The sequence below is a fragment of the Scleropages formosus genome, chromosome 20, assembly GCF_900964775.1.
Source record: "Scleropages formosus chromosome 20, fSclFor1.1, whole genome shotgun sequence".
In the NCBI taxonomy this organism is placed as follows: domain Eukaryota; kingdom Metazoa; phylum Chordata; class Actinopteri; order Osteoglossiformes; family Osteoglossidae; genus Scleropages; species Scleropages formosus.
The window spans coordinates 17,979,402-18,003,428 of NC_041825.1; the positions used below are offsets into that span (position 1 = coordinate 17,979,402).

The 24,027-nt window shown below is 43.7% G+C and overlaps 3 protein-coding genes across 4 annotated transcripts; 1 reads left to right on the forward strand and 2 right to left on the reverse strand.

Annotated features, from left to right (window-relative positions):
- Nucleotides 1-573: 573 nt before the first annotated feature.
- Nucleotides 574-10,363, reverse strand: unk (unk zinc finger). Its single transcript, XM_018761600.2, has 15 exons — nt 10,026-10,363; nt 8,603-8,812; nt 7,785-7,961; nt 7,402-7,532; nt 7,063-7,198; nt 6,446-6,563; nt 4,454-4,538; nt 3,977-4,239; nt 3,785-3,850; nt 3,528-3,696; nt 3,279-3,380; nt 2,489-2,674; nt 1,925-2,106; nt 1,168-1,428; nt 574-816 (listed from the first exon to the last, which is right to left on the reverse strand). Exons 1-15 carry the CDS (start codon nt 10,172-10,174, stop codon nt 664-666), a joined length of 2,388 nt encoding a protein of 795 aa, XP_018617116.2. The 5' UTR covers nt 10,175-10,363; the 3' UTR covers nt 574-663.
- A 1,535-nt stretch (nt 10,364-11,898) lies between these two features.
- LOC108939927 (histone H3.3) lies at nt 11,899-14,338 on the forward strand. Its single transcript, XM_018761609.1, has 4 exons — nt 11,899-12,006; nt 12,928-13,062; nt 13,246-13,399; nt 13,532-14,338. The coding sequence occupies exons 2-4, from the start codon at nt 12,935-12,937 to the stop codon at nt 13,658-13,660; spliced, it is 411 nt and encodes a 136-aa protein (XP_018617125.1). The 5' UTR covers nt 11,899-12,006; nt 12,928-12,934; the 3' UTR covers nt 13,661-14,338.
- Nucleotides 14,339-14,423: 85 nt separating this feature from the next.
- Nucleotides 14,424-23,961, reverse strand: LOC108939923 (uncharacterized). 2 transcript variants are annotated; one of them, XM_018761603.2, is made up of 16 exons: nt 23,568-23,961; nt 21,916-22,020; nt 20,727-20,802; nt 20,317-20,473; nt 19,891-19,936; nt 19,373-19,431; nt 19,223-19,258; nt 18,732-18,784; nt 18,507-18,639; nt 17,011-17,222; nt 16,878-16,923; nt 16,691-16,756; nt 16,020-16,079; nt 15,371-15,456; nt 14,929-15,023; nt 14,424-14,834 (listed from the first exon to the last, which is right to left on the reverse strand). In XM_018761603.2, exons 1-16 carry the CDS (start codon nt 23,602-23,604, stop codon nt 14,800-14,802), a joined length of 1,302 nt encoding a protein of 433 aa, XP_018617119.1. In that variant the 5' UTR covers nt 23,605-23,961; the 3' UTR covers nt 14,424-14,799. The 2 variants fall into 2 exon arrangements, with proteins under 2 accessions (XP_018617119.1, XP_018617120.1); XM_018761604.2 differs by lacking the exon at nt 21,916-22,020.
- Nucleotides 23,962-24,027: the final 66 nt, after the last annotated feature.

Genomic DNA, 24,027 nt, shown 5'->3' on the forward strand with positions numbered 1-24,027 from the left:
CTACACCATGCCAAGCGGCTGGTGGCTGGTTTCTGATCCACTTTTTTGTGCTGTGGCAAAGATCAAATCATTATGTGACATTGGACACCTTTAGTCACTGAATATTGAATACCATATGAAAAATGAGTATGTATACAAGACACAGGAAATTTAAAAATCTATCTATAATCACTGACTTTTGCCAGTCTGTGTTCTCAAACAGCTGTATTGAATTAAATGAACCTTTTTGTAAAGAAAAATATACATATTTAAAATGCTGAATAAATGAATAAGTTTTTTTATTGTGTTTCTTCTCTTGTGTCCATCTTTGAGTGCACAAAAGGCAACACAACTTAACCCCGCCAGGTTTAAATTTGAGCATTTCTGAGAACTGTTTGAGAATCTACTGACCTAGACAAACGGGCGACCGCCCCATGACTGCTCACTTTTTGTTCCTTGGCACATACTTTGAAAATTGTTACAGCCTAGAGGCTGAAAAAGACAGAAAGCAGATATCAGGAGAAGTAGCTGCCCCCAGCAACTGTTGGTCAGGCTTTTCATCAGTCTGTCTTGCAGTTCCATTTGTGGGGAAGTGGTGAGATGGGGCAATATTAAGGTAGGGCTCAGCTCGGCTCCACAGCAGACGGGTGGCAGGAAGGGGGAATAACTGCTGTAAGGACGGAGTCAGGAGGATAGGCCCTGCTGATGCTCCGAGCAGGTCGGGCACTCGGCAGAGCCAGCGCAGCCCTCACACACCAGCCCATGCTGACAGGCCATGGTCACTGAGCCCAGTTCGCCACAGACGACACAGCACAGCCGCTGTTTCCTCAACACAACCTGTGAAAAACAGACAGCAAGGAAAGAGAAAACAACACACTTCAACAGCAGCCCACAAACCACTCATTCTAGTGTTGAAAACATGCATCAGCATTATTCAGTGTTAGGTGATGGAGATCTGAGACCAGAAGGTTTCCAAAGTCTAGTACAGCACTAAGCTCAGAAAAGGGAGATATGTTGAATTGTCCAAATAACTTAACTCCAAAGGTCCAAAGTCTGTAGGAGAGTTGGAGTGTGTGTCTGTCTGGTTTTTATGTTGCAGTAAACCACCCAGCTGCCTGAATGGGATTACAGCTGTGTACTATCAAGCTGCTTAGGAGTTAAAAAGTGAAATACTGCACTGTGCGCTACCTGCTCCACTGTGCGCAGGCAGGTACAGAGCTGTGCCTGCAGGCTGCACACTGCCTCCAGGGGGAGCCGGTGCAGCAGCTGCAGCTGGTGCAGGGACAGGTGGGGATTGTCTGCATTCCGCAAAGTCTCCAGTGCCTCTTCCAGGAGGCTGGCCTGCCGTCGGAGATCCTCCTCAGCATGCTGTGCCCGCTCTGCCTCCAGGGCCAGGCGCCCCGCAAGAACACGTGACTCCTCAGCATCAGCCTTCATCACCGCCCACGACTGCCAGGAAGAGGAAAAGGAAAACTGTACTTTAGGGAAAACAAAACAATCTTCACTTTGGAGGGGTTGCTGTGATTATTTCTCGGCGAGATAAATATGTAAATATTACTGTAATAGTCAAACCCCTTCAACCAAATCTGGAGTGAGCTGCAAAGGTACAGCAACACAGTGGTGCAACAGGTAACACTGGTGCCTCACAGCACTTATGGTTTTTATTTTCATGTAGGTGTGGAGTTGACACGTTCTCCCAGTGTTTGTGGGGATTTCCTTCCATAATCCAAAAACACGAACGGAAAAAACCAATGGTAAACTACTTCCATAACCTCCCTTTGCATGAGAACCATAAGAGTGGTCACCATGAGTGAATTTTACTTAACCCTACCTATCCAACCTGCAAAGGTACCCAAGAAATAGAAGGTCTGCATGCTCTAGAGCCCCAGTAAAAAGAGTGACTACTTCTCCCCTTGTCAACCATGTGCCCCCTGGAGCCACTTACCTGGGCCATCTGCCTCCAGCTCTGGTCCCACTGCTTCAGCACATGGTTGGCGTCTTCCACCTCCTGCTTCAACCGTGCTGCTTCCACACACAGGCTGGAGGGCTGTAAGGTTGGTGGTGTCCCAGGAGAGCCCTGGGCTGGGGGGAAGTGCTCCCAGATGCTGCCGCTCATCCCATTCAGTCCTGCGGTCGGGTCATGTGGAAGACAGGTCATGGCTATAATCACATACATATACCGCAAATATTATACTTCATAAGTTCTGATCAGTTTTTGAATTTGTGTTAGGTTTCACTGTTGCCACTTAAATCAGAATACATGTATATGATCTACTGTGTAAACACAGAATGTGAACTGTTATTGGATGAGGAAAAACAATGATAGATATGATCTTCCATCATTCCTTTCAAAGTTTCATTGTTTACCTTTAAATCCCTTCACTGCTCAACATAAGTTAGACAGTAAGATTTTTAGTCAAGTTTGAGGAATTGCATAAGAAAAATGCACTGAGAAATAATGATTTATTCATGTTCAAATGAATGCATAGCAAAAATATTTTACACTAACCCAGAGAACTATGTGATGGACCCAAAAAGCTGCCTTCTGACTGGCCAGGTTGTGGCAAATGAGAAGAAAGGAAGGGGGAGGTGAGCGCTCTGATTGGTGGGGAGGGTGAGGGCGAGCGGAAGGGACCCGAGCTGCCAAAGGAGCCGGGAATGTTGACTGGTGCTGAGCTTTGTAGCTGGTTCCCACCTGCGCGGCAAAAAGCCTCAATTACAGCAATGTGAATGAAACACTTAGGAGTCTTGTTAAAACTGCATTACAGAAGCCCTGCATAATTCACAAAAGTATTTTAACTAAGAAAAAACAAGATCACCGGCAAGTTCCGTACAACCACTGATCGGGAAACTAGATACTGCCTTATACATTAATATACAACATTAGCGATTTCTTTCCAATTTGATAATACATATTAGTAATATTAATTATTTAGCCAATAGCTACATAAGTCATCTAAGTACTTTATCAATGTACTAACTACTGGTATTAATGACACAATTATTATATTTCTGAACTACAGTGTATTATAAACTCTCAAAGAGGTGAAGTATTGTTACAGGAGCTCCGCTGACCTTTTTTTTCTGAAACAACAAAAGTCTTATTAGCATTAGGAGCAAACACAAAACAATGAAATACTGGACAAAGAAAAAACAGGTCTTCATATATACTAACATTTAACCACAACTAAGAAAACACGCTGTGATATAGTAACAGACACACAGCTTTTTTTTCCCTCCAAGTGAATGCCATGGTTCCACAGAGGAAGATCAGCAGTGCACAAGCACTTGTCTCTCACCCAGCATGACCCCCACGCCGGGCACTGCAGTGCTGCCGTCCAGGCTCTTCTCCAGGGCCGACATGCCAAAGTCATTGAGGTCTAAATCATCCAGAGCAGATTCTGTCATGCAGGGGGAAAACTCCTGTGAGGTTCATGCTGTCGGGATGGACTCCGTACCTCACACCACCTGCCTGCGACAGGCTGCACAGACTGTGTGCGGGCACATATGTATGACGATGTGCGAAAGGCTTTAAATGCAAAACTTACCAACGACCGACTCCACAGTGTCACTTGTTGGGTAGAAGGGCAGCGCATTGGCATTCATGCCAGGGGAGGGGCCTGGTGCGGCTGGGCTGGGGGGTGTGGCAGCCAAGCTGGAGGGCACACTGGATGACATACTGAGGGGACTCCCCACCGGGAGGAATACCTGCAGGTCCTGACACAGGAACACAAGTGTCTCATCAGTTCTGTTTTTGCAGAGCGCAAGTGGCCAGTGTAGCACATGGCAGTGGCCAGGACAGTACCTGTTTGCTATGACCTTGCGTTGGGTCTCTCGTGCGATGTTCCATGGAGAGGGTCTTCTGTTTCGCCTGTGCAGTGGAACAAAAACAAAGATGTAAAATTCCCATCATCTATATGGAGAAAATCTTCAATACGAAGGAATTTCAATTCATTCCACATGAAATAGTCCACAACCCATCTCTGAACACAATCACCTGGTCTTCCCTCTCAAAGCCTGGTGCTCGCCCATAGCCCCCATCTCCAACCCAACGGGACAGTGGGGCATCTAGGCTGGCGGCATCGTCACACAGCACCCTTCCCAGCAGACTTTGCTCCGTTAGACATGAGCCACTAGAAGGAAGAAAGGAGCTTCCTCCGATGCATCCTTGGGGGCTACTTGGGCTTCCCTGCCCTGAGTCTTCTACCATGGTCCCTGATGGCAGGGGGGAGCTGGGGTCCTCCTCACTAATGCTCCGCTCTGGGCAAAGACAAATAGAAGCTCAACACCCCTGACATGTCAACAATCCCAAAAGATTGAAGCGTAAAAGAAAAGAAAGTATAATGAGAGGGATGAAATATAATTTATGGTATAAAAGCGTAGGTTCTGAAAAGTGGAGGAACTTGTAAGCCGCTTTGAAGAAAAGCTTATGCTAAATGTAAAAAAGAAAAGTGGATATGGTATAGTTACTTACGGTCCAAATGAGCAAAGGCACAGAAAGGCCCTCGGGGGCAGCTCCCAGACTGCTGCATATCATTGCACTTGGTAGATTTGTATATCTGTAACAAAAAGTATATAACATATACCCTGTAAGATAGAAAAGGTCCCATGATGACCCATACAAATAAAGGCTATGTATATACATAAACTTGAACTAAACATGAAGAACAACAACAAAGAACAGGGTTGCTGAGTTTAATGGGAAAGGTCCCAATTATTTGCTGGTCTTGAAAGGCACAAGTTGGTACCCATATAGTCAGACAGTACAATAGAGAACCCCCCCCAAAAAAAACACTGTGCAGTAACATAACACAGACAAAACAAAATGATGATTGTTACAAAAAAAGTCTCCTAAAAAAAAAAACCAGCAGTCCTCAATTGTAGTATATAACCAATTTTTCCCTAATACACTGGGCCCTCAAGCTATGGACACAATTCTGACCATAAGTCTGCTCATAAATCCAAAGTCACTTTCACTGCTTTGTCTGTAGTTTCCCTCTTTGACAACATGATTGGAGAAGGCAAGGAGTTGGAAACCAGAGCTTTACTGGAGTGGTTAGTCTTGCCTCTGTCATTCTTGTTCAGTCCCTCCTGACCTTCCTTGAACCTGATGGTGACCACATGCTTGACCACAGGGAAAAGAGACAATCCACTGAGATGATTGTGGAGACCCACACATTCTGTGCGTGGAAAGGGGCAGCTGGTAGTGCAGTGGTTACAGCCGCTGCCTTTAGACTCAAATCCTGAAGGCTCGAATCCCACCTCCAGCTGTAGTATCCTTGAGTAAGGTACTTACTCTAAATTGCACCAGTAAAAATTACCCAGCTTTACAAATGAGTAAATAGTTGCAGGTAGTTCAACACTATAAATTGCTTTGGAGAAAGGTGCCACATAAATAAATAAATGTAAGCTGCAATCAATGAAAGCTGAATGATAAGAATTATTAACTCCACTTACGTATTAAAAGGGTTATGTTGTCTAAAGCTTCAGACAAAGCTTTAAAATAAAAATATCCATTATGGATTAAAGTTATTGTAAATACAACACAACCTCCCATTCAATGTCACTGACCTCATAAGCATATCCAATGCTAGTCAGCTTTTGACCACTTTCAGCTGCTACATTATCTACACAAAAAATAAAAGCTTATACAGATAAGGTTCTATAAAAATCTTTGCTACAGCTACCAATAAAAATACTTTGGAAGACTTGTGATTCTGACATTAACTCCGAGCTATATTAAAATGAAAACAAATTCACATTGCTTGAAAATAAAAATACGTTCTCTCTACCGATCAATATTCAATGAAAATTGTTGACAGATTCATCCCACAAATGTGCAACGTGCCTCATACTGTCATTGACAAGAACTGTAAATGTGACTCGCATGATTTTTTAGTTTATTTTTAATGCTATTCTTGGAAGTCATCAATAACATCGCAATATTTATTTGCATCATTGCTACATTTTAACTGAAGTTTACGACAGCAATGCACTGTGCAGGTTTTGGTAAGAACCCCACTAAAATATATTAGCAGGGAAGTATGTCCCAGACACCCGGGGTGTAGAGTGGTCAGAGTGGCCGATGGCTCCGCGCTTCATAAATGTTGAGGAATGAAAGGACCCCTGCACTCCTACTGTCTTTCTAGTCTAGCTGAGTGCAATCTCCTGACAACTAATGGTGGTACTCAGAAGTGTAGGTCAATTTCACTCTGCCACCAACAAATCTATGAAACCGAATAGTAAGAAAATCCTACTGAAAATAGATAGATAGATAGATAGATGTAACTTGAATGTTCACAGCAAGAGGAACCAGTACAATTACAACGGTGATGTATGAATTGATGGCACACTTGAAACTGTAACTTTAATAAAGTAATTCCTTACAAAGACAATAATCATGAATTACAAAAACACAGATCCAAAACCCCTGCGGCCTGAAGTGGTGAAAGATGATGGACCTTACCTCGGGGTGAAACTGCTGCTCAGTGCGGGTGTGGCAGTACTGGCAGCTCTCAGCACTCTCACACTTGCTGGGGTCACCCCAATCATCGCTGTGCTTCACAGCAGGGCAGGGCAGAGCTCTACAGAGGTGGTGGAGGGGAAGACTTAACACTGCTGCCGTATAAAAGCTTGCAAAAGTCAAGCAAAGTTTTCACAAGCATAGTCAACTTATCACTTTCTATTTGTGGACAGACCCATATTCGCATTTACATTTAATTCACTTAGCAGATGCTTTAATCCAAAGTGACATACATGCCAGAGAACAATAGAAAAATGGCATTACAACAACATAAGGAGAGATTTGGATACAGACATAGTTACTTAGTTACTACTGTTGTAAATAAAACTGTAAACTGACAATGTAAAAAAGTTCACTGACAGCTAATGGGAATGCACATTCACTATACAAATTACTATTTGACAAACTAAATATTATTATTATTAAGTAAAGTTTATACACGTTAAAAATAAACAAATATAAATGGTTCATCTTCCGTAACCAAGTCAGGCTGGAGTACAATTCTGACACATCACAACAAAGTTCACACTCAAGGAAATCTGAGTCTATCGTTGTTGTACCTGTACTTGTGTTTGTGTGGGCTACGCCGGCGGTCCTTGCTGTTGTGATAGTAAGGACAGGCGTAACCTTGGCGACATAAACGTGGGGGCTTTTTACACAGCTCTGTTTTATAGTGGGACAGCACGTAGTTGTTATCTGCAGAATTGCACAAATAAAAGACAAGAATGAAGCAACAACTGGTTCTATACCTCACTCCTGATGCTAAAAAAAAAAAAGCCAATGCATTTCTGATAAATGCAGGTAATTTGGTCTGTGGAAGGATTTATTATCTGTAGTCATGTGTATGTGAAAAGGATGCTAGGGAATAATAATTGTAGTATATAAAGGTGAGACAAAACCTTGCCATCGAGGCTCTTCACTCAGGATCTTCTCAATGAGGGCAGTACTAGCTGCGAGTCCAGACTGCCCTTCGCTGCTGGCTCCTTCTGCAGTGCCACTGCCAGCCTGCGCCTCAATCATCTGCACCTCTCTGGTTCAAAGAGAGCAGGGTATCAACAGCAGATACCCAAAATGACCAGCATACATGCCCTTTGGTAGCACTAAGGATTCTTGGTGTTTGAAGCATTATCAAAACCTGGCATAGTTAAAATCCAGGTGGCGTGAAACATGATGAATTGTGCTGCACAATGAAGACCAAAGGATCAACAGGAAATATGTCTACTCTGCTGCACATACGGGGCTGTGCTGCTTGCACCAAGGCAGACCAGGTGATGATCCTTACCGGATGTCATACACAGGACTGCGCAGGTCATGAGAACCGTGGGCGAAGGCGCAGTGCGGACCATTTTTGCTGCAATGGCCCTTGGCATCTGTCTCATGAATACAGGAACCCGTTTTATAATATCTGAGGTGGTACCGCCGTTCTGTGTCTCCTGCGGTCCGGTGAAGAAAAGGGCACCTGAGACACAAGCAAGCAGAGTAGTACAATAGGGTGAACTGGTAAACCATCATGTCTATCTTTATTCCACACATAATTTATTGGAATAAATATAATATTTACTATGATTTTTGTTATTTATTTCATGTTCTTTGCTCCTTTTTCAAAGCCAGGGCAACAAATAATAATAATAATAATAATAATAATAATAATAATAATAATAAAGTGATCTTTTAACTTTTCTGCATTAGTACTGCAGAAAATGCACCGACTCTACATTACATTTATTTACTTAGCACATGCTTTTCTCCAAAGCGACATCCAATGAACTCTATGTAGTGCTACCAGCCCACACACCTTATTCACCAAGGTGACTTACACTGCTAGATACACTGCTTACAACTGGTCGCTCATACATACATCAGTGCAACACACTCTCTCTGTCTCTCTGTCTCTCACACACCATGGGGGAAACTGAACAGCATGTCTTTGGACTGTGTGAGGAAACCAGAGCACCTGGAGGAAACCCACGCAGACACAACGAGAACATGCAAACTCCAAGTCCTCTCGCACCACCCAGGCGCTGCGAGACAGCAGCGCTACTCACCGTGCCGCCCCATCTACCAACTCTACCCTTTGTGAGCGATCGGCTCAAAACTCACTCATCTCCATCCGGACACGTCCCTGTACCCTCGTCATATTTTGTACAATAGATGTCAGGGCTGTAGTTGAAGGTGCCATCCCTGCGCCGCACAGGTCGCCGCCGCCGTTGGTTCAGGAAGTGCCAGTGGAAGCAGGTGAAGGGCCGGTGCTGCGTGCACTTGTGCTGCACGAAGAGCGGACACTGCTCCGTACGGAATTCCTTCAGGTACCTGCCCGACAGAGAGACCCCGGGGAGGAAGTGACGGTCACAGTCTGCTCACCTTTTCCCCATGGGCTTTCATGAAATCGTGTACCTATCAAGTCTTAAACTGTCTTCAGATTACAGTTTTGCCAGGGAAACAAACTGATGAAAATACCAAAACGAAAACATGCAAAGAATATGCGGCGTCTAACAGGCAAGCCCGAGGCCACCATTCCGAACAACCAGCTGTAACCTCATCTTCACCTGTCTGTCACTTCTGTACTGTCTTTCTTGTGCAAATCCCCTATAACAAAGTTCCTACTATGATTAACGTACATAATCGTGTGGCAATAATTTCACTCTAAATTATTAAACACTCGACAATTCATTTAGAATGTTGACTTTTGGGCTTTTCCTACGCTGTTACCTTTGGGTATTATGAACAATATATTTTGTATTGTTTATGCGTACATTTCCATGATCAGGTTCTTTCGGTGAACAATCCAGCTCCCGTTCCTGAACTCGGGTGCATTTCATTTATTGTGAAAGACGGTGAACGGACACACTAGCAGCCTATAGGACGTTTTGCTACTAGATACTCGTACGCTTTTATTGGACTTAGTCAGTGTCAGGACCAAAATGGTTTATTAAAATGTGTATAGATGTGATGTACGTCAAGGTTTGCGCAGCACTTGTACTTAAGAAAATTAAACGTTCTTGAAAACAAAATAACTGTATGCCTTGTTGACTGATGATTTTACCTGATCATAGCTTTGACATAATTACAAAAACTGTGTAGTTCATTTTTTTAACCGATTTCCACCTCAGTCAGAACATTCATATTCGGGGAAAACAGATGCGATCTGAACCAAAAATTCGCAATGCAATTGTAAAAAGCAATCAGGAATGGTTCGTTTCAATTTGTACTACGTGTCTATGAACACATTCACGAAACCCGCTCGAGTGAAAACAATAGAATTCCAAACGAGACGGCACACGTCGCCTGCCATCACGTATTTGTGGACCGTACCAATTCAATCATGTTTTTTTCCGCAGGCCTTCACTACAACCCTGCGTCGATCTGAACTGGTACAAACCGGCACGGACCAGTTCGAACAGCCACAGATCATGCCCGCCCAATTAGCTACAGCTAGCTGCAGCTCGCGCCGTCCGCTCGCCATGTCAGGGGCGCGCGATGGCCTATGAGTGCAGGTGCACGTGAGGGTGCGCTGGCTACGTACGTGTAATGCTGCGGTTTTTCGGGCTGTACGTGCAGCACGTTAGCGGGAGACGTCGAGCCGCCTGCCGACGAGGAAGAGGAGGAAGAAGAAGGTCCGGCAGTGACTCCAGCCCCCGAGGAGGAATTGGCCTGTACGAGTGCTTTCGACATATTTCCTTTTTAAACGCTTCTCTGCCTCTTTCTTTTTTTACTGTTCTTTGCGCTTCGAAGTCCGCATTATTATTTGAAATGCGCGTGCGCCTACCACGAGGAAAAGGAAGTAGTGGTTTCAGGACCTTTAAAGCATTGTGGGAAATGTAGTGTAGTTCTGAGTTGTTCATATAGCTGTGGCTGTCGTGTAAAAATCGTGCATGAATTACTATCTTGCACATTAAACCGTTCTAAAAAGATGACTGTCAACCTACAATATATTATTATTTGTTTCTTAATATAATTCAGTATGTAATTCTTGTATGATATTTAATTCTAGTGGATTAGCCTTAAAATCAGTTGATTTATGCATGATGATGTGTGTTGGCGGGATCTTTGTCAGATAGTGATACGCGAGAGCTTTATGAAATCGTGTACCTCTGAAGTCTTAAATTGTTTTCAAATTACAGTTTGACCAGGGAAACAATTTGGTGAAAGTACCAAAATGAAAATACCATGGTATATTATGTTATCTTAAGATATGCGCGACTCTTTCAGCAAGATTTGTCTTTGTACGTACCGTACGTTAATATTATAATAAACACGTACTCAAACCTACCTGGCAATGAACTATTTTATAATACAGATTTTCTCCTCATTAATATTATGATAATAACTAAGAATTATTTTTATTAGCGAAGTATGCTGATGCATACGAGGAATTTGCTATCGTTCTTGATGCTTCCAGTGTGTGTATCTACGATTAGGTATGTATGTATGTATCATGTATAATTGCATTGTTTTCTTTTAAATTACAGCACTTGTGTGCAAGTGTTTAAAATAAATTTGTTCCTGCGCAGTCCGAGGAAATGATCCAAATTAGAAAAATGTCGAAAACTATTATTAATACACATTTGATATGGATTCCATGTAAGTCCGACGATATCATATCCGGCAAGGAACTATGCAGTACAACATAAACCAAAACGGAGAACTGAGTTGGCTTGTCATTGATCTTATCCCGTTTCAAAATACTCACTCACTCACTTTACTATGTAATGCACAAATATATCTCTGAGATGTACGACGTCGCTTTAGAGAAAAGCGTCTGCTAAATGAATAAAATGTATTAGTCAAACTTAATATTTTTTTAGAGGCTTGGTATTTTCTGGTGATTGTACAAAGCGCCTTTCCTGGTAACTGTGTACCTAAACTACCAATTCAGTTGGCAACTGAATTGTCTTTCGTGGAACCCAGGCCAGGACTATCTGCACGGGGTATCTGGGTTAGAAACACTTCATAGTATCCGTTGTAAGTCGCTTTGGAAAGCGTCTGCTAGTAAGTGAATAAATGTAAATGTATCTTAAGTAAAATTACAGTTGCTCTTTTATGATAAGTCACACATGTTGCATTTAATGCACAATAACTTTTTTAATTTTACTGGGTAAGTGCTCTACTCTGTTCTCGTCCAGTGTTGCACTATTCAAATATTAGCCATAAACGACTGTTTATGTTTCTCTTTCCCACATGGGATTTTTAACCCGTGTCTTCTCACGACACTATATTTACCAATTGGTTAGTTTCATTTGACGACGAATCAATAGGACGAGAGTATTCAGAGGGCGTACAATAAATGTTTTTTTTAGCCAATAAACGTGCGGAGTTCTCTAGGATCGCCCAATCGTTGATGGGCTGAATTCGAAATTTGAGATGACGTAAGGCAAAGCTATAAATACCCACAACAGTGGCACGTCGTTTGTATTTAGTGTTCCGGTGAGAAGTGATAGGGGAGGTTGATAAAGCGCTACTTTACTAATCGCGGATTTTCTTCATTTTGAGAAGCCACCAAAAAGGTGAGTTCCTTAATTTTTTTTAAAAAACTGCGCACGCTTCTGTCCATTCTTTAAGTGAATTATTGTTGACCGACTCTAGTATGTTTGACGAGTCAGAAATGCTCAGGTAGTATGTCGTGACGACGACGGATCTTAAATTCCAGCTGGGCGACAAGGACGACCTTGAGTTTACAGATTTTGTCCCCTACCAGGTTCCGCTTTCTCTGTTTACTGATGCTGTGAGGGTCTTTACGATCAGTGGCCGAGGTCCGTGCTCATCGTACGTAACGTAGAGTGTCTTGGTACCGACCGAGTGGTTTCGTATGCGAACTCTAACGGACATTTTTTTAGAATCCCGCCGTTTAAACATGGCGTTGGAGCGCCATTGCAGCGCGGCTCTGGCCCGGTCGGTGGAACAAAGACGGCAGTGCCGATGCGGCGGAGGGGCCAAGCTTGAAGCTAGGACCGGGCCTTCTGGAGGCGGGGACCGAGCCCAGGACAAGTCTATTCATAATCAAATCGGAGGCGCTACGACGCCTCCCACGGACACCGGGAGATGTCCTGTGTGTATTTCAATGGGGGAGGGGACGGGTGCTTTGCGCCATTTCACTCAGCCAGAAGTGATACGAAGCATAAGTATCTAAACGATCACGATCGATGCATGGTGTTCCTACTTGGAGCAGTCTCGATCGTATAGAAGTGACCGAAACGGAGTGCTAATATAATACTGCTGGTGGATGTTCTGCGTTGGCGCCTTAGTTAGTCGCATAAAAATGTAAGCCAGCGAGTCGCCCCTCCCCCCCACTGGGCTAGTTGGGGCCTGAACTTTCTCACAGAGCGGGAAAACCTGGCATGCCTAAAGGCCACCGTACAGGCTGAACGCGTTAAACGACTGCAGTGTGCATGTGTTAATGTGGTGACCGCGCAATGTTTGATTTTTAGGTAAGAAATGGCTCGTACCAAGCAGACGGCTCGTAAGTCCACTGGAGGAAAGGCGCCAAGAAAGCAGCTGGCCACAAAGGCCGCCAGGAAGAGTGCGCCCTCTACGGGCGGAGTGAAGAAGCCCCACCGTTACAGGTATTGAAATTGAGTGTCTTGGCTGTGAAAGTAGTTGCACGGGTTTTCTGGAAAAACGGCACATGACTCGTTTTTTTTTAAACTTTGTAAAGGTTATGTAACTGAATTTGCTTGGTGTCTGCACATAGTCTCAGTCATCCTACATAGTGCTGATTAACTTAACTGTGCTCCTTTGCCCCTCAGGCCTGGAACTGTGGCCCTGCGAGAGATCAGGCGTTACCAGAAATCCACAGAACTCCTGATTCGAAAGCTTCCCTTCCAGCGATTGGTGAGGGAAATTGCTCAGGACTTCAAGACTGACCTGCGTTTCCAGAGTGCTGCAATTGGTGCTCTTCAGGTAGGTGGCAGTTTTGCTTAGTCGGTCTCTAGCTGATGTGATCACAGTTGAACAGTTACACTGGATAGATACCAGTAAAACTTTTTTTTTTTTTTTTCTCTTCCCCCTCCTCCCCCCCTTTCTCTTCATCAGGAGGCCAGTGAGGCATACCTGGTTGGGCTGTTCGAAGATACAAACTTGTGTGCCATTCATGCCAAGAGGGTGACCATCATGCCCAAAGACATCCAACTGGCTCGCCGAATAAGGGGAGAAAGAGCCTAAGTGATGTTTTCATCAATGGGCATAAATGTCAGCGTATTTATCATACTTGTATACCACTTTGGACATTTTACAGTTTCCTTCCTTTTTTGTATTTAAAACAAGACTGAAGTCGCTGTAATTATCATTCCATGAAATTAGCTGTGTACAGGCAGTCACTTGAGTCCTGTGCTATAGGGTTAGGCTAGAACTGGTGCAGGAGTTTGGGTAATTAGTTTGCAGTTTTCCCCATCCTGTAAAGAGCTCTTTGCATGCAGATGAACTATCTTAATATGTGCTGGTGTTGTATCACCTTAAGGTGGTTCAGTTAGTTGACCCTTTTTAACATGTTTGGTCTTTTGGCTTGTAGATGCTGTGAGCTTGCCCTGGATGGGTTCAAACTGTAGTTATGGCTGTGGTGTGTGCTGGTAGCAGAGTTGTACTCCCTCCTCCCAGCCTCTGGGGACTCTTCTTGAGAAGAGTTCATGCAATAATCAACTTATGGTCACTCAATACTTGCACACTGCAGTACAGTCTGAAAAGGGTATGATTTGGGGGAAATATGGACTTGTCAAAAGTGGCACAGAATCATTGTATTCGGGGCTGCTTTTTATATTTTTTTCCAATTTAAACCTTGGCAGCTACAATTGATACTATTTATGATGTGTCACATTGTCTTTCTATTAAATGCCTTTAAAATGGCACAATGTCTCCTCAATTTTGCTTTAGAACAAGTAATGTTTTGGTTGTCAGTCTTATTGCTGTTAGGCAATGATTAACTTCTGAGTAACTCAATGTATGTGTAAATTACACAAGCAATTTAAAACTAGTTCTGTACCAGGAATTACTGTAGTAAAAATTACTTTAATTGGCACTTATACACAGCATGACATACCCTTTGTTACATTTGGTACTAAGTTAGCAACAGGCTACTTAATGTCAATGTGGAAGGCAACTGAATTAACAAGGATAGTATAATCTAACATTGTTTTATAGAAAACTGCATTACAATAGTGACATTCAAACTCAGTCCTACAAAAATTGCAGGGTGAGAAATATTACTAAAGAAGAAATGGCTACTTATCACTGACTTGTGCAGAAACCCTTGGCAACTACAGTGGGAGAGAGTCCCATGGTGCTGGCACAGCTGGTAGACTGACATCTCACACAAACCATTCTGTGTGCTTGAACCCAGTGACTGCAGAGAAACAAAATGCTTAACTGGCACAAATTCACAAAAAATGTCAATGTTGCCATAATTTTGTTTCATTATAAATGCTAAATCTGTTTACCAATTCGACTGACTATTTCTTCACACTCCTGAGTGGAACTGGCTTGTAGTACTATGCAGCAGAACCCAGCTGTCTGATGGGTCTCTGGGCAGTCTCTGTAATACAACCAGTTGGGTTCTTAGTTGCAGTCTGGTTTCAGCCAATCATATGAGGCTTTACTTTCCACTAGATGCCCCACCCACCACAGGCACTGGTTACAAAATGAAGATGGAGTTAGCAGAGAAAAGGACAGCAATCTTGCAGCCATGGCACTTGCCCTCAAATCTATTCATACATAGAGCTGAAGACTTACATTTATTGGCATATGTACAATCACAGGGGTAATCAATATTTCTGCATTGTAGCTTGTTTTATAGCATCCCTATGAAAGAATTTTGTGCCTCTAGTCCAGGTGACCATTCATATGTACAGTCCCATTTCTCATGCTGTGGCAGATACTTACACAACACAGAAGGCAAAGATGGTGTGGTCTGGTTGGCTGTATCTCCCCACACAGGAGATCTCTGGGTAATGATGCTGAAACAGTTCCTGAACACAAAAAAGGAAGAGGTGGTGAGAAGATGGATGTGTTATTTAAAGCAGACTATGGGACTGTTTCTATGAAAGTGACACCAAAGCAATTGCTATTAATTTTTCAATATTTAAATCAAAATTCTGTTGGTTTTGCCCTCTGCTTTCAGGATAGGTCCAGTTCACTGTAATGTGTTATCTCCATATATGTTAGAGTTTTGCATCATGTACGATGGCACAGCAGGTAGCACTGATGCCTCACACTCCAAGGCTGTGGTTTTAGCCATGGGTTAGACTCTGGCTCAGTTGGTATGGAGTTTGCATATTATTCTCCCTCAGTTCACAGATAAATGTTTCACATAAATTGGTGAAGTTAAATTGCCTTTAGTATGTGTGTGTGAAATGACTGAGTCCATGTGATGTCCTATCCAGGGTCTATGCCTCCAGGATAGGCTCTCTGGATCACCAAGACCCTGCACTAAACAAGCAGTTACTGGTGATGGATGGATGTGTCTGAGTGAGTGTTCAATAGCCAGGGTGCAGGGGTGTGTGTGACCAAGTTTGTCAGGGGAGACACTCACTAGTTTCGTAGACTTCTCAGTACACGTCACATGAGTTTCCTTTAAGTCCAGCAACACCGTCTGTGTGAAAGACTCAGCTGTATGAATAATCAGCTAGTGAAACAATACTTAAAAAATTACTTAAAAGATTTAAGATGTAGCTGTAATTAATCTTTCTAATATGGATGGTGTGGATGAAAGAGCTTGTCTAATGTTTGCATAATTCACCTTTCTTCCAGCTGAAGGAAGTTGATTTTGCATTGCATGTGTTTTCAATTACAATATCCATTGAACTGTCACAGTTCATGCTGTATATATTTATGTCTTGACAAGAAGTGCTACAGTAGCGTGTCAGTCTATAGCACTCGGTTTTTCTAAAATACTATCTATGAAAAAATATTTACCCCTTTTATTTTTCCCCTCTGTCTCCATGACCACATTTATCACTATCACAACACCTTTTTTTTCGGTCATGTGCATCCATTAGTTTTCTCAAATGATACATCAGTTTGCTGGCATATTTAGTTAGAACAGCTTGGATCCAGAGGTCTCAGTTTATAACAAGCAGACTAGGAGAGAACATGGCAAGAGGTTAAAGATCAGTTAGAGGCATCTCAGACAATCCAGCTGTTCTCCAGCTATCTGGCACCATGGTGCAGTATGTCCAAACAGGCCACTCCGACATGCTGTACCTTGCTTGGCTGATTCTGCTCCAGGACCAGAGGAATTCCATGCTGGAGCACCTCTTTCCCACCGTACTGAAATGCACACATTCAGTCACACATACAAAATTAAACACAGTCATGGTCCATCAGTGATACCCCAAAAAAGCCATACAGCACCAATTCGTGTAACACGTACAGACTTGTATACATTTACCATTCCAATGTTGGCTTTTCCCAATAACTGCACAATGTATACAATCCTACAAAAAAAACATACAGTTCAATTAAAATCAAACAAAGGAGGCCAATAAAGTAGCATAATGTAAATGGAGAAGAGGACCTCTCACCGGCCCTCGTTCAAGCACTGGGACTGTTCTCCGTGCAGAGCCCCTCTGCACTGCTGCTGCGGGCGCGAGATGAGCTGGAGCGAGGGGTTCTCCTGCTTGAGCGCCTGCAGCAGCTTGACCACGGGCTGGTAAACTGCCCCATCATCTGCCCTCCAGCGCAGCACCCGCAGAGACAGTGGAGAGCCCTTGAAGCGAGCCAACACCACCCCTGCCTTGTAGAAACATGGAAGAGAGTGCTTTAGGGTGACACCCTGCAGGGCCACAGTTAGCACTCACCAATGAGTCACATATACAGCACAGAGAGCAGGCAGAATATGTATAAATACAAACAGCAGCAGACTAATAGGACAGCCTGTCCACAACATCGTCTGAGATCAGTGAGGTTTGCTGCTGTACTACTGGAATATTATGCCACTCTCCTGGCTACAAACGAAAAGCTGCTGTTATAGGCAACACTGCACAGTCCTGCATATGATATACAAGAATCAAGTGGTGACTTGTCAGGTCATGGAAGTTAGGAAACTGTCCCTGTGCTTCTGAAAATACCCAGTGATAATATGTGTCTTGTGAGTAAGAGAACTGTGCTTCTCAAAGAAACCCTTCCCAGCACACAAGTTCCATATCATAGGAAGCATGTGCATGATCGCACTGGAAGTCAACAAAAGCACAGCGTGGACCCGGGCTATGCTGCAAGTGTGACCTGCTGCCACTTTAAAGTCAGAAAATGACTCAGTGAAAGCTTAGTGCTAACGAAACTGCAAAATGACATTGATAGCTATAATGAATGGCTGGTGTTCAACCACCTACAAAGGGTTCTTAGCTCTCTGACCCTCCATCCGTGCTGGTTGAAACTATGCTGATACAGATGATCACCTCTACATCATGGTTCCAGAGTGTTTCATTTCTTTAGTTATAGAGGCTTCTTTTCTTCTCTTCCTTTAATTCACACATCCTTCTAGATCTGGCAATTTAAATCTTCACTGGCATTTTCGGCAAAGAACCTTCGGAATGTGCACCATTTCGAATGCAGGGACTGAAAGTCACTCATGACTACTGCAAGCAGTCTGGTTCATAATAAAAGATTAAGCAACTGAAGCCGGCACATTGGCACAGTAGGAAATGCTGTTGCCTCACAGCATGGGGGGGGTGTCTTTTAATTTCAAGTTTGATCCTTGCCCAGTCTGCAGAGTTTTCATGTTCTCCCCATGTTCACATGGGTGTCCTCCAACAGTCCAAAGGCATGCGGAAGAGCACAAGTGTGATAAACCTAAGGGAAATGACTTCGGTACTCTCAATTATTGGGAAACCACTCAAGTGATTTATTTCAACTTGACAGCACTTACCCATTCCTTAGAAATTTACCAGCGAGATGTGTAAACCAAGGTCTGGTTATGTGACCCTTCTAATGGTACTTCCACTTGTGGTTCAAAACCCAGCAGACATAAGTAGTGCTGACTGTGGGATTAAGCTACTTCAGTAGCAGTGTGCTGCCTCACCTGTCCGTTGGAGGCGTTCCTAAGAGATACTCCGTTGATCTCGTCAATGATGTCACCTGGCAGCACAAACCTGTCCACCTGTGCCTGGCTGCCCTCTATAAGGTCAAGGACAAATACACGTCCACCGAGGTACCTGTCCCCAAGAGAAAAAGAGAGAAACATGAAGGGAAAATTCCTGTTGAAAAAAACAAAGTGACCAGGAGAAGGACAGAGACTAGAACTGACCTGAGTACCATGCCAAGTTCCCGGCATGGTACTAACTCATACACCTCGCACACCTGGAATACACAGAGAGACCTTGACGTTTACGCCCACCCTCAAAGCCCCAACATACCTCTTTTTCAGGGCTCTTAGCATAACAAAAAAACAAAAAGTATTACACCACAATCAAATGAGACATTTTTACAAAGCCCTACTTCAACAATGTAATTCATGAAGAAGAGTCATAATTTGCTCTAGCAGAGAATCATTGTGCCAACAACTACAAAAGTTAGCCTAGAAACAAAAATTTCTTTTTGGCAGCTGAAAGGTGGAACGATGAATAGTTATTAAGAACAAGAAGGGGTTCCCAAACAGGTGAAAATTTATTATCTGTGACAGACTGGTCTTGCATCCATTCCAAAAACCAAAAGCACCAGAACAATCCAGCCATTACTCTTACATTACGTTTTAAAAAATGAACCGGGCAGCAGAACGCAGTGGTGCTGGAAGCTCACCGGCAGGAGCCAGCTCTCATCCAAAAAGCTGCAGTTCTGTAACAACAGAAGAGTAGGCTACAGTGAAAACCAGCATCTTACTCATTCTGGTTTGTCTCCATGATTTTGCAGCTTTGTTGTATCTTCAGATATGAAGTAAAATATTTTTACCTCCACCTCAAGTTTGAATTCCATCTCTGTAAGAACCAATAGCAAGGACAGGAAAGGTTCTGGGAAAGAGTTACATATATACCCCATCACTTTTGTAATTTAATTTTTGTATTTATTCATTTTACTCTGTAAATATACTATTTATTTATTTATTCATTCATTCATTCATTCATTCATTCTGTGTCAGGTGTCAGGTGTCAAAGCACCAAAGCAAATTCCTTGTGTGAATCAGCACACTTGGTAAATAAAACCTCATTCTGATTCTGATGATTTACTCAAGGACATCTACTTTTATATGTATTAATTTTCTCTGAAGTACAGTACAATTTGGGGTATACATACATAGTTTCATTTCACAACAGACACAGAGATTCATATACAGACATATGATTACTGAAGCACAGTTTGTATGATATCAAAATTTTTTTACAGGTGCACATTACAGTACTCAAGTAGCTGCCCATGTCTCAAAGCATATATTTATGTTTTATTAAGCAGCAGAGAGAAAGAAAACTCACCCAGAAACTCTTCATTCCTGAGAATGGAAACTGTTGGACTGTACCACTGGAATAAAGGAAGAACTACAATCATTCAGCTCACTAGTCTCTCTTTTCTTTTCCTTCCCATTCACACAAGTTCACTTATCTCCTTTTGTACCATAATGTTGCATGTTTCAGCTTCATTGTGCATAGGCTACACAGAGAGTGTGGTAATGTGCAGCAATCTATGACTAATCATACATTGCTAGGCTTGTCTTTAAATGGCCCTTATGTAGAGGTACACCTAGACAGCCCTTACTGCATAAGTCTTGTCTTCATAAGCCATTGAGATACTCAGGAACATCAGTTCAGCAGCCAATACGTCAGAGAAGAAGAAAGGGCAAACTACAACTTCACATCTTAAGCATTTATATGAAAAAAACATTTAAAACCCTAATTGCTGACCTCCAGTAGTCTGGTTGTGTGTAAAAGATGCTGAACTACACTTCCTAAGATCCTCCTCTTCAGGGCCAGCCTCAGGAAATAGCGTCCTTTGCCTTGAGGTGTCAACAGTTTCTTGCAAGCAGATGTCTGTTCCAGTGCCAAAGAGATTGGGCTCAGCCTGTTTTCAGCAACACAGGAAGGAGACATTTGAAAGTAAATGTTGATCTAAGCCTTTATTATTATATCAGCACAAGTTCTTGCACCCTCTTGGTAAACAGTGCTTAGGCATTCGCATGCTTTAGGACAGGTCTGAATTTCCTATCCGCGTTAAGGTCTTAAAGTCTAATAACCAGAATCTTTGATGATGGTCTTGTGAATCTGAAATACCAGAAATGACCCCAAGTCTTGTTTGTGTGTGTCCAGCTGCTCACCTTCCACAGGAGTCCAGCTGGGGCAGCTGCTCCAGGCAGTGCCAATAATCCCTGTGGACCAGCGCGAGAACAGGCTCTGAAGAGTAGAAAGAGTAAAGTTTATCAGATTACCCAGTTGGAAGCACACAGCAACTAACAGCAGACCACTACCACTAGGAAACACATCAGTGCGGGCTAATACAATGTACCTGTACAATGTCTCCAAGAAACAAAGCCCAGCAGCAGGCTCTACTGTCGTCCTACCGTCAACCTGGGTGCAGGTTTAGATCTCACTTCCAGCCGTAGAACCCTTGAGCAAGGTACTTATCCTAAATTGCTGCAGTACAACTACCCAGCTGTATAAATGGGTATATAATTGTAAGCGCACACACACACTTTCTGAACCGCTTGTCCCATTCGGGGTCATGGGGAGCCGGAGCCTAACCCAGGGCGTAAGGCTGGAGGGGACACACCCAGGACGGGACGCCAGTCCATCGCAAGGCACCCCAAGCGGGACTCGAACCCCAGACCCACCGGAGAGCAGGACTCGGTCCAACCCACTGCGCCACTGCATCCCCATAATTGTAAGTAGCTTAACATTAAGTTACTTTAAAGAAAAGCGTCAGCTAAATGAATGAATGTAAACCTGCCACTAAAAAAAAAACGGACCCACACTACTGACTTCTTAGTGACACGCCAGTGTGTCATAGCAGGAGACAGACATAACACCTGCACATCCTGCAAGCTTTCCTTATTGGATATGGATAGAAACAGGCAATCATTAGTGTGATTCGCAGACAGTGTGTGGGTCTCAGTCTGTCTGTTCTATCAGTGTGTCTAGTTGTTTCTGCATCTGGCATTTCACAAATATGTCACCATCTGATATGTGACATCTTGCTCATACATGTAATCTCCGTGACTGCTCCATGCTCCAGTAACTTCAGACTTCTATATCATTCATCCAGTTGATCTATAACATATTGTATAACGAAGAAAATGGGCAAAGAATATTTCAGCATTTGTTAAATACCTGCACTGTGGGAGGCAGTCAGCAAGCCATATGTGCTGAAGATGGAGGTCTGATGTGAGCCTATTTTTATGTACTCAAAAGTGGCAACTAAAAGCCTGAAGGCATGCAGACGTTCCACAAATATACCACCATGCGATAATGTAGAAGAGACGGTGCGTTTACAAGTGAACATATACTCACGCTGAAGCCCCTTACGAAAGATGAGTTCCAGTAACTGGCAGCAGGAGGACAGCTGAGGGTTCGAGTCAGTCACGCCTCCCTCTGACGTGAGGCTCAGAATGCACACTTTAACACACAAATATCCACAAGCGAACACAAGAGAGGATGTGAGCAAGAACCATTGTGCTCCCTTAGAATCTAAAGGCACCCGTTTCAAATCCCTCTCATACTGTAGTCCCTTTAATCAATTTACTTAATTGGTACAGTAAGAACACACTGCTGTTGAGATGAGTAAATCATTGTAAAGTTATCTCATATTGTAAGTCACGTTTGACAAAGGTATTCAAAGGAAGAGGAATAAGAATAATAATATTAATAATCAGGGTGTGTCCCCTTCCCCCTCTGGCCTTACGCCCTGTGTTGCCGGGTAGGCTCCGGTTCCCCGTGACCCCGTAAGGGACAAGCGATTCTGAAATGAAATCATAAGATACCAGAAGTGGGCAGCATGGCAGTGCTGCTGCCTCACAGAGCCCCAAGTGGTGCGAAAGGATGTGGGTTCGATTCCTGCTCAGTCTGTGTGGAGTTTGCGTGTTCTTGCATTTACATTTATTTATTTATTATTTAGCAGATGCTTTTCTCCAAAGCGACTTCCACTGGATACTATGTCGAGTTATCACCCCACGCACCTTATTCACCGCGGTGACTTACACTGCTAGATACACTGCTTACACTGGGTCACTCATCCATACATCAGTGGAACACACTCTCTCTCTCTGTCACTCACGACTAGGGGTGAAACTGAACAGCATGTCTTTAGACTGTGGGAGGAAATCGGAGCACCCGGAGGAAACCCACGCAGACACGGGGAGAACATGCAGACTCCACAGAGACCGCGTTGGATCGAACCCACGTCCTCTTGCACCCAGGCGCTGTGAGACAGCAGCGCTACTCGCTGTTTCACTGTGCTGCCCCGCCACCGTTCTGTCTGTGTCTACGTGGATTCTCTCTGGGTGCTCCGGTTTCCTCCCACAGTCTAAAGACAAGCAGTTCAAGTAGACTGGTAAGACTAAACTGCCATAGAGTGTGTGTGTGTGTGTGTGTGTGTGTGTGTGTGTGTGTGTGTGTGTGTGTATGTGGCTATCCTGCCCATACCACTCCTCCCCCAGCCTTGCCCCCAGTGTTTCCTGGATAGGCTCCGAACCACCCCGACCTTGCTCAGGACAAGCGGTTATTGAAATTGTACGGATGAACGGATAAGTCCCGCACTGGGTCTGTAGTGTTTATGATCAGGCGCCGGACAAATCAGAAATGCTGTGGGGTTTCAGAGCTCCCATGTACATCATCAGACCACTGCTCTTCGCTTTGTGTGCAAGCTTAAAAACGTATCTCTGAACCGAACGGCAGAACATAACACGCGTAATAACTAAGACACATTCGTTTTAGGGGATTTTAAAAAGTTAAAGAACGGCAACCGGGGTTGCTTGTTTTTACCGAAATCACCTCGACACGCCCATCTCATTCTCATCTGTCAGCGTACAGTGAAAGAAATCATGGCACTTGAGCTGCGTCACCAAACTCGTTCTCTCTTGGGGAAAAAAAACGGCTGTCTCGCTTCGTTGCCCGTTCTTCAGAGCCATAAAGTCTAGAAGTACGGAATCGAAGACGTGACCTACCTTTCAGCGCACTCAGCAGCGGGTCTTTGGGGGACATGATCCTGCCCAGATGGCGGAGAGCAGCCCGCGCTGCTCCGTAAACACCTACCGACACCTACCGACACCTACATACCGACGCTTCCCTTCTGCTTCTCTCCATCAGCCACACCGGCGTCCGCCAGCGGCAGCCGCGGCTGCACGGCAACTGCGTTGCTTTCATTCAATTATTTTCAGCAGCCACACATTTACAGGAGCACAATTAAAATCCAGTCATTAGTTCACGTGTGACATTTTGGTTACTCCTTGTGTACAGATGTCGAGACTCTTATAAATGTAATAGCTGTACGTTTTCATTATTCTTTCAGTGAAACCTAAAAGACGTTTGTGACAACAGCCACAACAAAAATGGCGCCTTTCGTTGTCCGCGTTCGTGCGTGAGCCGGAAGCTCCCGAAGCGCACTCGGTTCCTACATGTAAACAA